Source organism: Amblyomma maculatum, chromosome 2 (assembly GCF_055883805.1).
Source record: "Amblyomma maculatum isolate TAMU_Amacu chromosome 2, ASM5588380v1, whole genome shotgun sequence".
Lineage (NCBI taxonomy): Eukaryota > Metazoa > Arthropoda > Arachnida > Ixodida > Ixodidae > Amblyomma > Amblyomma maculatum.
This window is the reverse complement of record NC_139345.1, coordinates 102,168,824-102,181,414: the sequence shown is the minus strand read 5'-3', so window position 1 is coordinate 102,181,414 and position 12,591 is coordinate 102,168,824. Positions and strand designations below refer to the sequence as shown.

At 42.2% G+C, this 12,591-nt stretch overlaps 1 protein-coding gene across 1 annotated transcript in view; it reads left to right on the top strand.

Annotated features, from left to right (window-relative positions):
• LOC146199431 (calcitonin gene-related peptide type 1 receptor-like) overlaps window positions 1-12,591 on the top strand; it is a 31,679-nt gene that overhangs the window by 3,643 nt on the left and 15,445 nt on the right. The window contains exons 4-9 of the mRNA XM_084592126.1: window positions 145-270; window positions 2,994-3,088; window positions 4,562-4,653; window positions 6,720-6,864; window positions 7,972-8,122; window positions 8,215-8,275. Coding sequence (XP_084448252.1) covers window positions 145-270; window positions 2,994-3,088; window positions 4,562-4,653; window positions 6,720-6,864; window positions 7,972-8,122; window positions 8,215-8,275 — 670 coding nt within the window. The remainder of the gene's footprint in view (window positions 1-144; window positions 271-2,993; window positions 3,089-4,561; window positions 4,654-6,719; window positions 6,865-7,971; window positions 8,123-8,214; window positions 8,276-12,591) is intronic.

The window sequence follows — 12,591 nt, the reverse complement described above, 5'->3', positions numbered from 1 at the left end:
TGCCGCTTCTTTATTTCGTCTTTTGGTACGCCCATACCTAAGGAGTATCTGCTTTTGTCACAAACCGTAGAAATGGTCGATATCCTGCATTTAGTTTGAAAACCTGAATAAAAAGCCACTATACCTGATTCTTACTATTTGCAGACGGCGCTTACTGCCCTGCAACATGGGATGGCTGGACGTGCTATAAGGACACGCCTGCTGGGGCTACAGTGCAGAAGCCATGCCCGGCACATGCCTACTTCATCACTGAGAAGCCACAGTGCATCAGTAAGCCAAGCTCTCTTGTGACACTACACTTTCATTGTTATATTTCAATTTCCTATAACGTCATTGCACCTTAGCAAATGTCGTTATACGTAATGTTAACCCTGAATCAAGAGTGATGCGTCTCGGTTGCTCAAGCAAAGTACAAATTCCTCTCAGACTTACAAAGTGCAAGTCCCAAACATGAACTCGTGACGTCCCAGAATTCAGGCACTAAAATGCACTGAGCTTCTGCCAAAAGGGACTTTGTTTTAAAAATTGAGGTACAGGGTGGTCCACTCTTAGGGTGAACGTGCGAGTGTGCAGCCGCACATTTTAGAGCGCTCATGCTTTTAACATGGCCGCACATGAAAGCAAAGTGGAGTGCGTGCAGGATGATTTGGAGGGGGTGCTTTGCATCATTTGCCAATTAACTTTTATGCACGGCCAGGACAGATGCATTGGCACTTGGAAGAGTGCGGTCGCATACTTGCATGTTCACGCTAAGAATAGATCATCCTGTACCTGATGTTTACTCTACCTGTTCTCATACAAGAATAGTGGTCCGCTGGAGACTTGCATACGCTCAGTAAGCCCATGTCGAAAATATATTTCCCCCTTTTCGCCTAAAGTAGAAAATGGTAGGAATGGTGACAGCTATGCAGAGCGTAAATTCAATTATGATAACATCTAATTTTCTGCTATTTTAATTTGATTCAACTGGTTGCGAAGCATGCTTAGCGGAAGAAAATATTATACCCCTGTCATAGTGGAGCTATCGATCCTTGTTTAACTTCATCTGCATCGAGTTTTTTAGCTGTATTAGACTCGATTGGACTGGTTTGGATTGATTTGGACTGGATTGGATTGGATTGTATAACACTGGAATGAACTGTACTTGATTGAACTGGATCGAATTACACCGAATTCGATGGGATTAGATTGGATTGGAGGGGAGTAGGCAGCCCAGCGCCAGGCACACATGCTTTCGCTAGGTATATACTGGCCTAGCTGAGCTAAGCCACGGCCAATTGTTTTTCCTTTTCCCTTCGTATTCGTTATAAAAAAAAAACAGGCAGGTCAACAAAATGGGTGTTTTCACGTTTTGCTTGCAAAGAAAGGTAGCCACCATGGCCGGGTTTCAACCCATGTCCTTAAGCTATGTAGTAAAGCGCCCTAAGCACAGCAACTTCAGCAACTGCAACTATGTGTGTGTGTGTGTGTGTGTGTGTGTGTGTGTGTGTGTGTGTGTGTGTGTGTGTGTGTGTGTGTGTGTGTGTGTGTGTGTGTGTGTGTGTGTGTGTGTGTGTGTGTGTGTGTGTGTGTGTGTGTGTGTGTGTGTGTGTGTGTGTGTGTGTGTGTGTGTGTGTGTATGTGTATGTGTGTGTGTGTGTGTGTGTGTGTGTGTGTGTGTGCGTGTGCGTGTGCGTGTGCGTGTGCGTGTGCGTGTGTGTGTGTGTGTGTGTGTGTGTGTGTGTGTGTGTGTGTGCGTGTGTGTGTGTGTGTGTGTGTGTGTGTGTGTGTGTGTGTGTGTGTGTGTGTGCGCGTGTGTGTGTGTGTGTGTGTGTGTGCGCGAGAGAGAGAGAGAGGGAGCGAGAACAAGCTAGGGAGTTGAACGTCCGGATGCAGTCCTGACAGTAAGACAGCATGAAAATTCTTATTTGCCTTTCTTCTGTTTTTTCCGTCCTGATGAGCATTTGCACAGGAGAAGCTCTGGTTGTAGCTCACCAAATTATGCTAATTTACTGCACATATTGCACACAAAGTCCATAAAATGTTTGACTGATGTACATCAATAAAACGGCGCAAAAGTATCTCATGCAGCAATCGCTTAACGAATAAATGTTCAGAAAAAGCGAACAGGCTTGTTAATTCTTCATCCGTTTCCATTTTATATTGATTTTATTGATGTGTTTCCCGGTTGTCTCATCGACAAGATGTATTGAGTGCTTTGTTCTTTAGTATGCATTTGCCTCAGTGTTGCGATTTCAACATGGAAAACCGACCTGCCCAAAGAAGCAACACACGTGTAATCTAAGTGGTGGTTTTAAAGTATAAAAATATGTACCCGAGAATCTAGCAGAAATTCAGAAAATTAACATTGAAATCGGATCTAGACAGCATTTCTGACATCTAGACCTCGCTTAGGTAGCAAGGAGATAGTAATCTCTAAGGAATAGGATTAATGGCTCTGCCATGCGAGTAAAGGCTTACGTACTCACTTGAGCGTGAAGGGCCCACTATAGTTCGGGCACTTGCCCCATCACACGCATTCAAGCCCGCGGTTTGAAGAATTGTTGCTATTCGTAAGGGAACATGTATACTAATGTTTGGCGGTAGGCGGTTTAAGAAAGTGCCCTTCATGAGATTCCTTGGATACCGCTTCCACATACTGCTTATCGCTGCGTGCCCTGCTAATATTAAACATTGAATGCCCACTTAGCTTCAAGGCCAGCATCCTCACGCATGTATATTGTTGCCATCATAGTCACTAAAAGCTATTTCACCATGCGGCCGAACACGCCTCAAAGTATACGAGGTACTCGCTTATAAAATGAAGTATAAATATGCGGTTGCAACATTTCATTGCTCTCGAAAAGGCTAACAGCTGCATTTAGGTTAGACGCAGTAATGCGGCCAGTCTCCATTATCTTCTGTGTTTTAGCAAATCTTTTGTAGCCATTCTCGCCGCAACATTTTTTTGCTTATTTCATCGTTATTTTTCTGTTTAACTTTACTTAATGCAGAGATGTCCAAGAAAACATGCTGGCATAACGGAACATGGTTCTACAGCCAGGAATACGGCAAGGAGTACACATTTTACGACTGTGGGTCCTTGGAGGTAGGTGTTCAGATACCACGATTTTGCTTTTCTGTCACAACTGAACGAATTCTGTGAAACTTTCTACAATTAAGCACGAAACTAGCGTTAATTTGTAGAGTTTTCTTGAAACATCTGCAAGCGAAGTTTTTTGTTCAAGTAGATGAAATGGTAATTTACGGTAGTATACTTCATAAATAGCGATAGGACTAATAGCTGCATTGTCGACGTAACGTACCCAGCACTTAGCTGCTGCAAGAGATTGCGATAACAGAATAGAGGTCACTAAGGTCGCGAACCTGATCACAATGCGATGACTGAGAAACACCGGCGATGCTGGGTATAAGACTGGGCTTAAATTCAGTGAGACCAGGTGGCAGACCAGCAGCCGTTTGTGGGGCGGCACTGCTGGCGGTATCGACGACGTGCTCGGCATCACTGTAGAAAGGCAAGCGCAATGTCTAACGGTACTCTCTACACAGCATGAACGTCGAGGCTAGTCTGAAAGTATTTTTAAATGAAGACTTTGGTTATATAGCGCCTCAGAACACGAACTTTATGATAAAAAGACATGTAAAAAAGAAGCTACCTTGTTTTTTAATGGAAGACAAGGACGTCAAACAAATGGAGGTATTTGCGCTTAAACCCGTCACATAATGCAATCTAAATAGGGAAACTTCCTGACATAAAAATTACGGCTGATATGAGTGGTGTATATACTTCCAAAAACACAAATTAGCAAGTGAAAGCATACGTGGAGTTGGAATTGTTCTCATAGGCGTTTAAAAGCAGATCATTAGCCGACTTCTCTGCAAAATTAATGATGGCCAGGACTGCTACTTGTGCCTTTGTTATCACAAGTATATTTTCCTTCCCCTTTGACATCTACCAGTGTACCCTTTGCAGCTCGGAAATTAATGTGAGGAAACTGGCCGTAGGCTCACCGACCGTGGCTCCTGTTCTCACCGACCATTGGCGCGGTGCACCTTCACGCTGCTCCTCATCCAGCATGATTTGAAAGAAACGAAAAATGCGCACAGGTGTTGCGTGTGACGCGTGTTTGAGTACTGAGCCCATTTTGATGAACATAGGACAGAGCAGGATATATTACGATGCCTTAGCAATTAGGCGAACCCCTTTATTTGTTTTTTGTTTTTTTTTATTACCGTACAGTGTACGCGCCAGTACAGGAGCTTTACGCTACGGCTACCGGTGCAAGTTTTAGCGCTGCGGTTGGTTGAAGTTGTCAAGCCAAGCGCACAGCAGAGCTTTCTATCACTAAGCAAAGTTTCGTCAACATAAAAGAACGGTGCCACAGACGCCTAGAACTGCGGAGAATGCTAAGCAGAATAATGATTGAGTCGAGATTTTCCTTATCGGAATTTTTTGAAAACCGTGCAGTTTTCATTGTAAACCATGAATGCTCCTTTTTTTGTCTCATTGTTTTTAATATTCTTGTGCATAATGTTCTGCTCGACCGCATAACATTTGCAGTATCACCGGTCCATGACCATCTTCTCCATCGTGCTTCATTCACTCTCCGTGGTCGTCTTGGTGCCTGCCATCGTAATCTTCTCGGCCTACAAGTACGTCATTCCCTGCACATTTTTTAACCGAGAGGGCAGGACGCTAAAGAGCTTGGAATGTGCACGAATCCTTCTCATATGTAAGGACCTATATATAACTTCAACACAATTTGCCCAACCATTATTTTCCAACCAAATTTTCAGCTCGTGTTCACTGTACCCCCTGTACGTGATATGCACACACACTTTGGAAACGGATCAAGACATTTTGCTTCCAATAGGGGAGGTGCTTACTCGCACTCTCGACACCCTTAACGCGTTTTTGAGTGATAACTTTCTTCACTATCCCAAAATATTTGAGCACAAAAATGATCTGAGTCACCACTTAAAGGCTGCTTCGGCTCGATGTAATGCAATTGGTTGCTTTAAAGAGTGGGTATAAGCCAAGCAGAATATAGCTTGGTAAATTTTGAACATCACCATTCCTAAAAAAGGCGCACAAATTTAAAGAAAGTAGTGCATAGAATCTGAACAGTACATTGGTAAAATGAAAGGTGAAAACAGTAACATGTTCATAAAAGCTACAATTTTTGTTATTGGAATCACATTTTGCAATTTTGGCAATTGTTTCAACTGCTAAATTGACAATTGGCAATTGTAGTAGCTTTAGTTTGCTTCATATGGTTGTCGAAGCACGTTGCCTGTTGGTTTAAATTTCTTTTCTCAACGACACATCTCCAGTTAGGAAAAAGCACAGGAAGTAGCCTCTACGCCTGCTCTAAGTAAATATTTTGGTATTTGTGTTTACAGCATGTTCGCTGTGTCCATCATGCCAAGTATTTTGGATTAAATCGTTCTTCATCATCGGAGCATTCAAGGACTTGAAGACGTTGTTAGATTAGATATACCCCCAACCTATTTGTGCAAATTCGTGCATCTGCCTTTCCATTCCTTTGGAAGATTGAAACTTCATTTTCAATGTGTTTTATATTTACTTCTGTGAGCTAACTATATTCGTATTGTAATGAGAATTGCGTGCTTTAGGACAAATGACTTTTCTGTCTTCTCTCGCACTGAAATATGCTTCGAGGTTAGTATTGAATAAATACATCATCCAATCCGATGTCATAGAATTCCGAAACCAAGCTCTGCAAAGCCCTCAAATTGAGGCCTTAAATGCCATTTCAGTAACAGATAAAGTACGTCTTTAAGGGTTCTACAGGAACAAGGAAATAATAAAATGTATTGTGAATTTATGGCTAACAACGTGCGCTGCGGTATATTAAAAGCACGCTTGTCCTGACCACCAAACTTAACATTGGTTCGAAAGAGCTGGCATCTTTTACAACTAAAATGATAAGGAAACAAAGAGAAGGTTGAGAAAGCCACATGTGTACCTAGACCTAGCTGTATCTGCATATTGAGCAAAATAATACATGCAGTGTACTGCCTTCTGTATCATAGAAAATTATATAGCATTTCATTCGTGTCACGCGAATGTTTTGATTCGGGAAAAAATCTGGCATAGAAACTTTGTCAAAGATCCTTGCCCACTCCGCAGAAAATGAGACGAGAACATTGTGACAAAAATATGAAAACAGATTATCAACGAACTGTAACAACTTCCACAGAAAACAGTTAGGACACATTACCGTGCTTATTTTGTACAATTCATTATACATGTATACATTCCCTTGGTCACGATTATCTATGTTGTGCGAACTAGCCCTTCTTTTTGTTTTGTTTTTAATATTTGAGTGCTACATGTAATCTCATTTGTTTTGCTTTCATCCTGTCCTGAATATTTTCTCTCTTTTTATGAAATAAAAGAAAAAAGAGAAAGAAAAGAAATTTGGATATTGGCTAGCGTATCAGGTTACCATAATTTCTTGGAAAAATATGAGTTAGATACAATCGCCTGCGTTGATAAAAGCCAGCTGGTTAGAGGACAGCGTCCTACAACGCAATGTCGTATTTATGCAGGATAATAACTTCTAAAGCATATCGGCAAGGGCATAGCGGGATGTAAAAGGTTAGAATCACTTTTCAGCTGAAATTGCATATACTGGAAGTGATCTTTTTTTTCCGAAGATTTTTTGTTGATTTTCATATTCTTTTCGACGCAGGCAACTGCAGGTGCATCGTATAGTTCTGCACAAGAACTTCTGTGTAGCCATGGTGCTGTATGACATTAGCGTCATCCTCTTCGACTCCGTGTTCATCCTAGATCACGTCACCGAGGAGAACAACATACGCATCAAAGAGAACCCGGTACGCAGAGCCCAGTCATGTGTGGTGCTGGGCTGACTTTGTTTACGTACCTCGTTACCCAAAGTGGCGCAAACATTTTTTGCTTCTGAAACATGCCGTTTGAATCTTGTATAACCGCATACACCGACGTTTTTTTTTTGTCTGTATATATGAACATAAAAAAGTAAATCGTTTTTAGATTGACGACCACGCTTTACTTGTAGCCTGTGTGGTCAGGTTTGCTACTGGTTATGAACCTGTTATAGCTATTCGGAAAAGTCCTTCTGTGACTTTTTTGTTTTTTTCATTGCTAGCTAAGGTTAAAGGTTACTCACTAAAAGCTAGCGGAATTCTATATTACAGCTACGAGCGCTTGCAATCAATAGCATCAATGATTTTGTGCAGGGTTTTCAGTAGGGTTACGGTAATCAATAAACGCGTTTATTAGCATACCTGGAGGGATGCCATGCTGTGGCTGGAATAAGGGTCTCTGTGCTTGTGAGATTAGTGGCAATGCATATTCGTCGTAGTGGTGTTTGATATTAGAACCGGTAATATGTGTAGTTCTGTAGCTGCGCGGACGATTGTTAACTGCTTGCAGTTACAATGTAAATGTAGACTTGGTGAGATAAAAGGCCATAAGACTTCTTATTCAGCAATATAAAGACGAACACTTCACTGTCAAAATTTAGAAGACTAGTTGGTATACATTTATCAGTCAGTATAAAATGTTATTGCAGAAGGCAACGCAAAGAGGGGAGGAAGTGGGGGAAGGCTATACTTACTGCTCTACTGCTTTATTTCGAAGTACCTAAGACGGGCGAGGAAAAAGAGGGAAAGTACTCGAATAAGGTTTTAATTTACATGTTTTCGGACATTCTAACGATTGCTACATCTTACGATAGCGTCGTTTTCCGCATTCTAGCAGCAAAAAAGAGCTATCGAACTCTCTGCATTTTGTAATACCCATGTCTGAATCCGGAGACATAGGTAATACCTTTGTAATACCTTTTGTCTCCATGCGGAGACAAAACCAACAGGTTCCAAAAAGTATCGTGCTTTTTCTGGAGTATATTCCGAAGATTAGTTCCCTGACTGCGCTTATTCCGATTACTATTTTTCATGCAGAACCTCTGCAAGGTGCTGTACAGCCTCTCTCGCTACTTCCGGCTGTGTCAATACGCCTGGATGTTCTGCGAAGGCTTCTACTTGCACCGGCTTATCGCTTCCGCATTTGCCGAACAGAAGTCACTGGCCGTCTTCTATGCTATCGGATGGGGTGAGAACACTATTTTATATTTTAATGGTCGGTTTTGAAGATGAAAGGTGTACGTTGTAAACAAAAGCCATTATACAATCTTTTGTTCACAGGCTGCCCTGCAATTTTCGTCTCCATTAGCGCCAGTCTCCGAGCATTGCGGTTGGGCCACCCGTAAGTAGATATAAGTATTGATTTTTCCTTCTCAGTGTTTCTTGTTTTCAAACTCATGGGCTACTGCTTAATTGGCTTCTAACGATAACGTGGTACGCATGAACTGAGATCAGTTCCTACGCAATCTCAAACTCAGGTTTCAAGCGCCATTTCTCTACGAGCTGCCGAAACGCAACAGATGGTCTGCGCCATGCGCAACGATGCGATGTTGTAACCTCTGTGAGCATTTAAGCATGTTCGTGTCGTGCCAATGAAAGCACAAGAAGTCAGCGTGCACAACAGTGTTGTCTAGTGGTAACAGCCAGAGAAAAAAAAACTGATTTGTTGACCTTTGTTGAGCACTATGTGTAGCGTGCGCTATAGGCGTCGCGAGCTCTGCCACTCTGGAGTGTTCAGGCTGCATACTTTCCCATCAAGCATTAAAAATTACGACTTTCGTTAGAAGTGGATGCCACTGGGGCGCAAAAGGGAGGGTGGAAGGAAAGCAGGTGCGCAAAATTGCAAGTAAGGTGATTCAAACGATCGGATTCATAGCGCGACCACCGTAAAATTTAGCTTTCAGTGACCACCTTGCGCGTAGGCATGTCAGCCGTTTTTTCTTGTGTAAACAGTGACCACACGAAACCAGGCATCCATTTTGTTTCCTCGGCCACATCAGAAAAGTGCAGCTCGTAGCTACAGTGTTACTTCAATGTGTTTAGATGCCATGCGCCTTCGATCTGTTTGGTAGAATTGAAATATACCACGGTTGAGCATCATGCTGAAGAGGTTGTTGAAGAGAGGTGATCCGTAATGCAGAAAGTTTCACCCCGGAACCACCTCGCTTACATTTGTAGCTGGGTGAACATTTTTGGAGGCAAATATTGTTTTTGCAGGATTCCTCAGGTTATTGAATATCCCTCAATTTGTAACACTGCGTCTCCTTTCTAAAAATAACGGCTTGAGGGGCTAGTTGGTGCTGCATACTATTACGAAATGTGGCGCAACAGACACAAACACCAGAGAAGACACAACACACGCGCACACTACCAACTGTAATAACGATCTGAAAACACTTCTTCTTCACCACTCCTCTTCTTCCACACTCAAGTACATCTTCTCATCTTCCTCTTCTTTGCCAAGGGGATGTTGGCACCTTCTTCCTCACAGAACATAAACATCATCCAAGCATGGCAGTCACCAATTCTACACTGTCTTGTTTCTCCACACCTCTGCTTTGCCCAGAAACTCATGCCATGCTGGACAGTCACAAAGATCACCACATAGTCACATAGTCACGCAGTAATAACCACCACCACACATGTACGTTAGGACATGTCCATCCGCAACACATCACTTGTGAATTCCCTATGTATTGAAAAAACTTTAACCTGCTACCGTCTACGAAGCCACAAAGTCCATGTACTTGAGGGAAAAAGAATATTTAAACTACCATGGCCACAATACGTGAGAGGTGTCCAAGAATAACAGCTTTAGGCCAAGAATAACAGCTTGAGGCCCAATAATGAACTCGTTCTTCGCATTACTCAAGAGGATTGCTCAAAAAAAGTAAATTATTTTCTACATAAACTAAACGAAGCTTCACTAATACATCTGTCTTCTTTCTTCTGTATCCAGTACGCCTCTAAAATTTCGCGCGCCATCTTATCCCGACTCTTACCTAAAATGTTAAGCCTGCTAAACGACGGCTCACACTTGCATTTCTGACAGTGCAGGGGTAAATTTGACCCCTTCCCATTTTCTATGGACTTCTCGTGTTCCCTCATTCTATCATTGATACATCTTCCAGTTTGCCCTATATATACTTTACCGCACGTCAGTGGAATCTCATAAATAACTCCCAGCCGACATCCAATAAAACTCTTTACATGCTTCTTTTCGCATTGTCTTTTCTTTCTCCCTATCAATGCACATAATCCACCCAGTTTTTTGGGGGCAGAAAACACAACTGGCACCTCAAACCTACTTGCCACCTTTTTCAGGCAGTGTGCAACTCTATGTATATAAGGGATCACTTGTGGTCGTTTATTTCTTAACATATCTGCCGTTCTTTTTTTCCCTTTCATTTTCTGAAGCAGAGACTCTGCAAACCCACAAATAATCTTAACCGGGAAACCAGCCACCTCAAGCCTTTGTAATTGATTATTGAAGCTTTCCTCCTCCGTATGTACACATAATTTTAGCAAGGCCGACTCCAAACAAAGGGAAGCCATCCCTCTTTTAACAGTCTTTGAATGGGCTGAACCATATGGAAGTAACTCTTTTTTAGCCCTGGGAAAATACTTCCAACACACTTCCCCATCACAAATTTTCATATTTAAATCAAGAAACTGCCTCCTTTCTAATTCGCCATTTGATACATGTGCCATTCTTGGAGCATTTCGGATAGTTTCCTTTGGTGCACCAGTCGGCAGACCGAAGAAACACGGTTTTTCTGAGCCAGTATACTGTATTGAAGAAGAAAGTGATGACAGTGTTACTTCAATGTGTTTAGATGCCTGCGCCTTCGATCTGTTTGGTAGAATCGAAATATACCACGGTGGAGTATGATGCTGAGGAGGTTGTTGAAGAGAGGTGATCCGTAATGCAGCCACTTTCACCCCGGAACCACCTCGCTTACATTTGTAGCTGGGTGAACATTTTTGGAGGCAAATATTGTTTTTGTAGGATTCCTCGGGTTATTGAATATCCCTCAATTCGTAACACTGCGTCTCCTTTCTAATTCGCCATTCGATACATGTGCCATTCTTGGAGCATTTCGGATAGTTTCCTTTGGTGCACCAGTCGGCCGACCGAAGACACACGGTTATTCTGAGCCAGTATACTGCATTGAAGAAGACAGTGATGAAGCCGAAAAGTTTACACGAGATGTCACCCTTCTGTTGCGTTCAAGAAATTAATTATTGCCTGAGCGATATCCCAACAATCACAGCATTAGGCGGCTGGAGAGAGAGGGGTACTTACGAAAATTGTGCACAGACGTTTCTCGTTATTTCAAAGAAGAAAAAATGAAATAAACCTCATTCGCATGCGGCACTACTTTACGCAGGGACATTCTTTATGCCAGCAAGAATCCAGTCTTTCGCTTACTCAGATACACGTGGTTTCGAGGTTACACATGGTTCTCTGCATCACATTTTAAGGAGTAGGTTTTACAGAGTGTGCACTGTTCCGATGTGCTGTCATACATAAGTACCATTAAGTGGGACGTTAAACTTTTTCCAGACTTTAATATCCAGGTTTTTTTTATTTCTATACAAGATTACATTCTATAAGTTCTATAAAGGGACGTGTGGACAATTGAATACAATTATGTCAAAATACTGCCGGATTCTACCCCCCCCCCCCTCAATTGCAGCTTTTCGTGAACACTATGATGTTTTATACCGGAATAGCAACAACAAATGTCATACAGGTGCCGTCGGGCGTACTTTAAAGACAACCTCCCATATATGGAGGACGTTCTTTTTATATGCGGATTCCTGGCGATATGCAGCACAGCTATTAGATTCAAAAGATTATTTCAAGTATGTTCGTTGGTACTAATGCCACGAGGTGGAAATGGGAGTGTGGAGGAAACAACATCCTACAATTCAAATCCACTGTTTCAACATTCATAAGCTTAGCAATAGCATAAGCTTAGTTCATAGGCTGTTGTTTCAAGAACGTATAATGGATGTGTTTTGTACATTTTATCAGTCAAATAATAACTTGCATATATGGAACATAAGTTGTGCTTCCATTGAGAGGCAGCTGCCGCACTTAATGTTTAGACGTTTTCTCATGTTGGCGTTATCCTGCTGGAAGGGGTTGGGAGCTCTTGCTGGTCATTTACTGTTCTAGTAATGGCAGTTTTGTATTTTTTTTTTTTACATTCAAAATGATTCGCTTCCTATTTCCGCGCCTATGCTTCCAGATTTGTTGCGCACATAAATGCCCTCCTTGTTTTGCGTCGGCTAACCTGCGCATCAGAAGACTACTGAAGAGGGCTTGGGGATGTTTCCAGTATTGTTTGTGCTTTAACTGCATGCCTTTTATCAGACAAGTGCATGTCTCGCCTCTTCAGATAATGTTGGACGCGGGTATTTACCGAGTCATTATTTTCTCCCTACGTTAGTGGACAGCTCTACTGCATCTCTTGGATATCGTCTTTTTTCTCTTAATCTGCACGGAATATTATACTTCGTTCGGGCTGCATGCACCAGTTGTACCAGCAGAAACTTTGCTTCGAGACCAAAGTGAATTTAAGCCGTAGTGTGTTACTAGCCATTATGGTCGCCAGTCTTTACGTATTGACCGGTTACTGCTGGATGGGC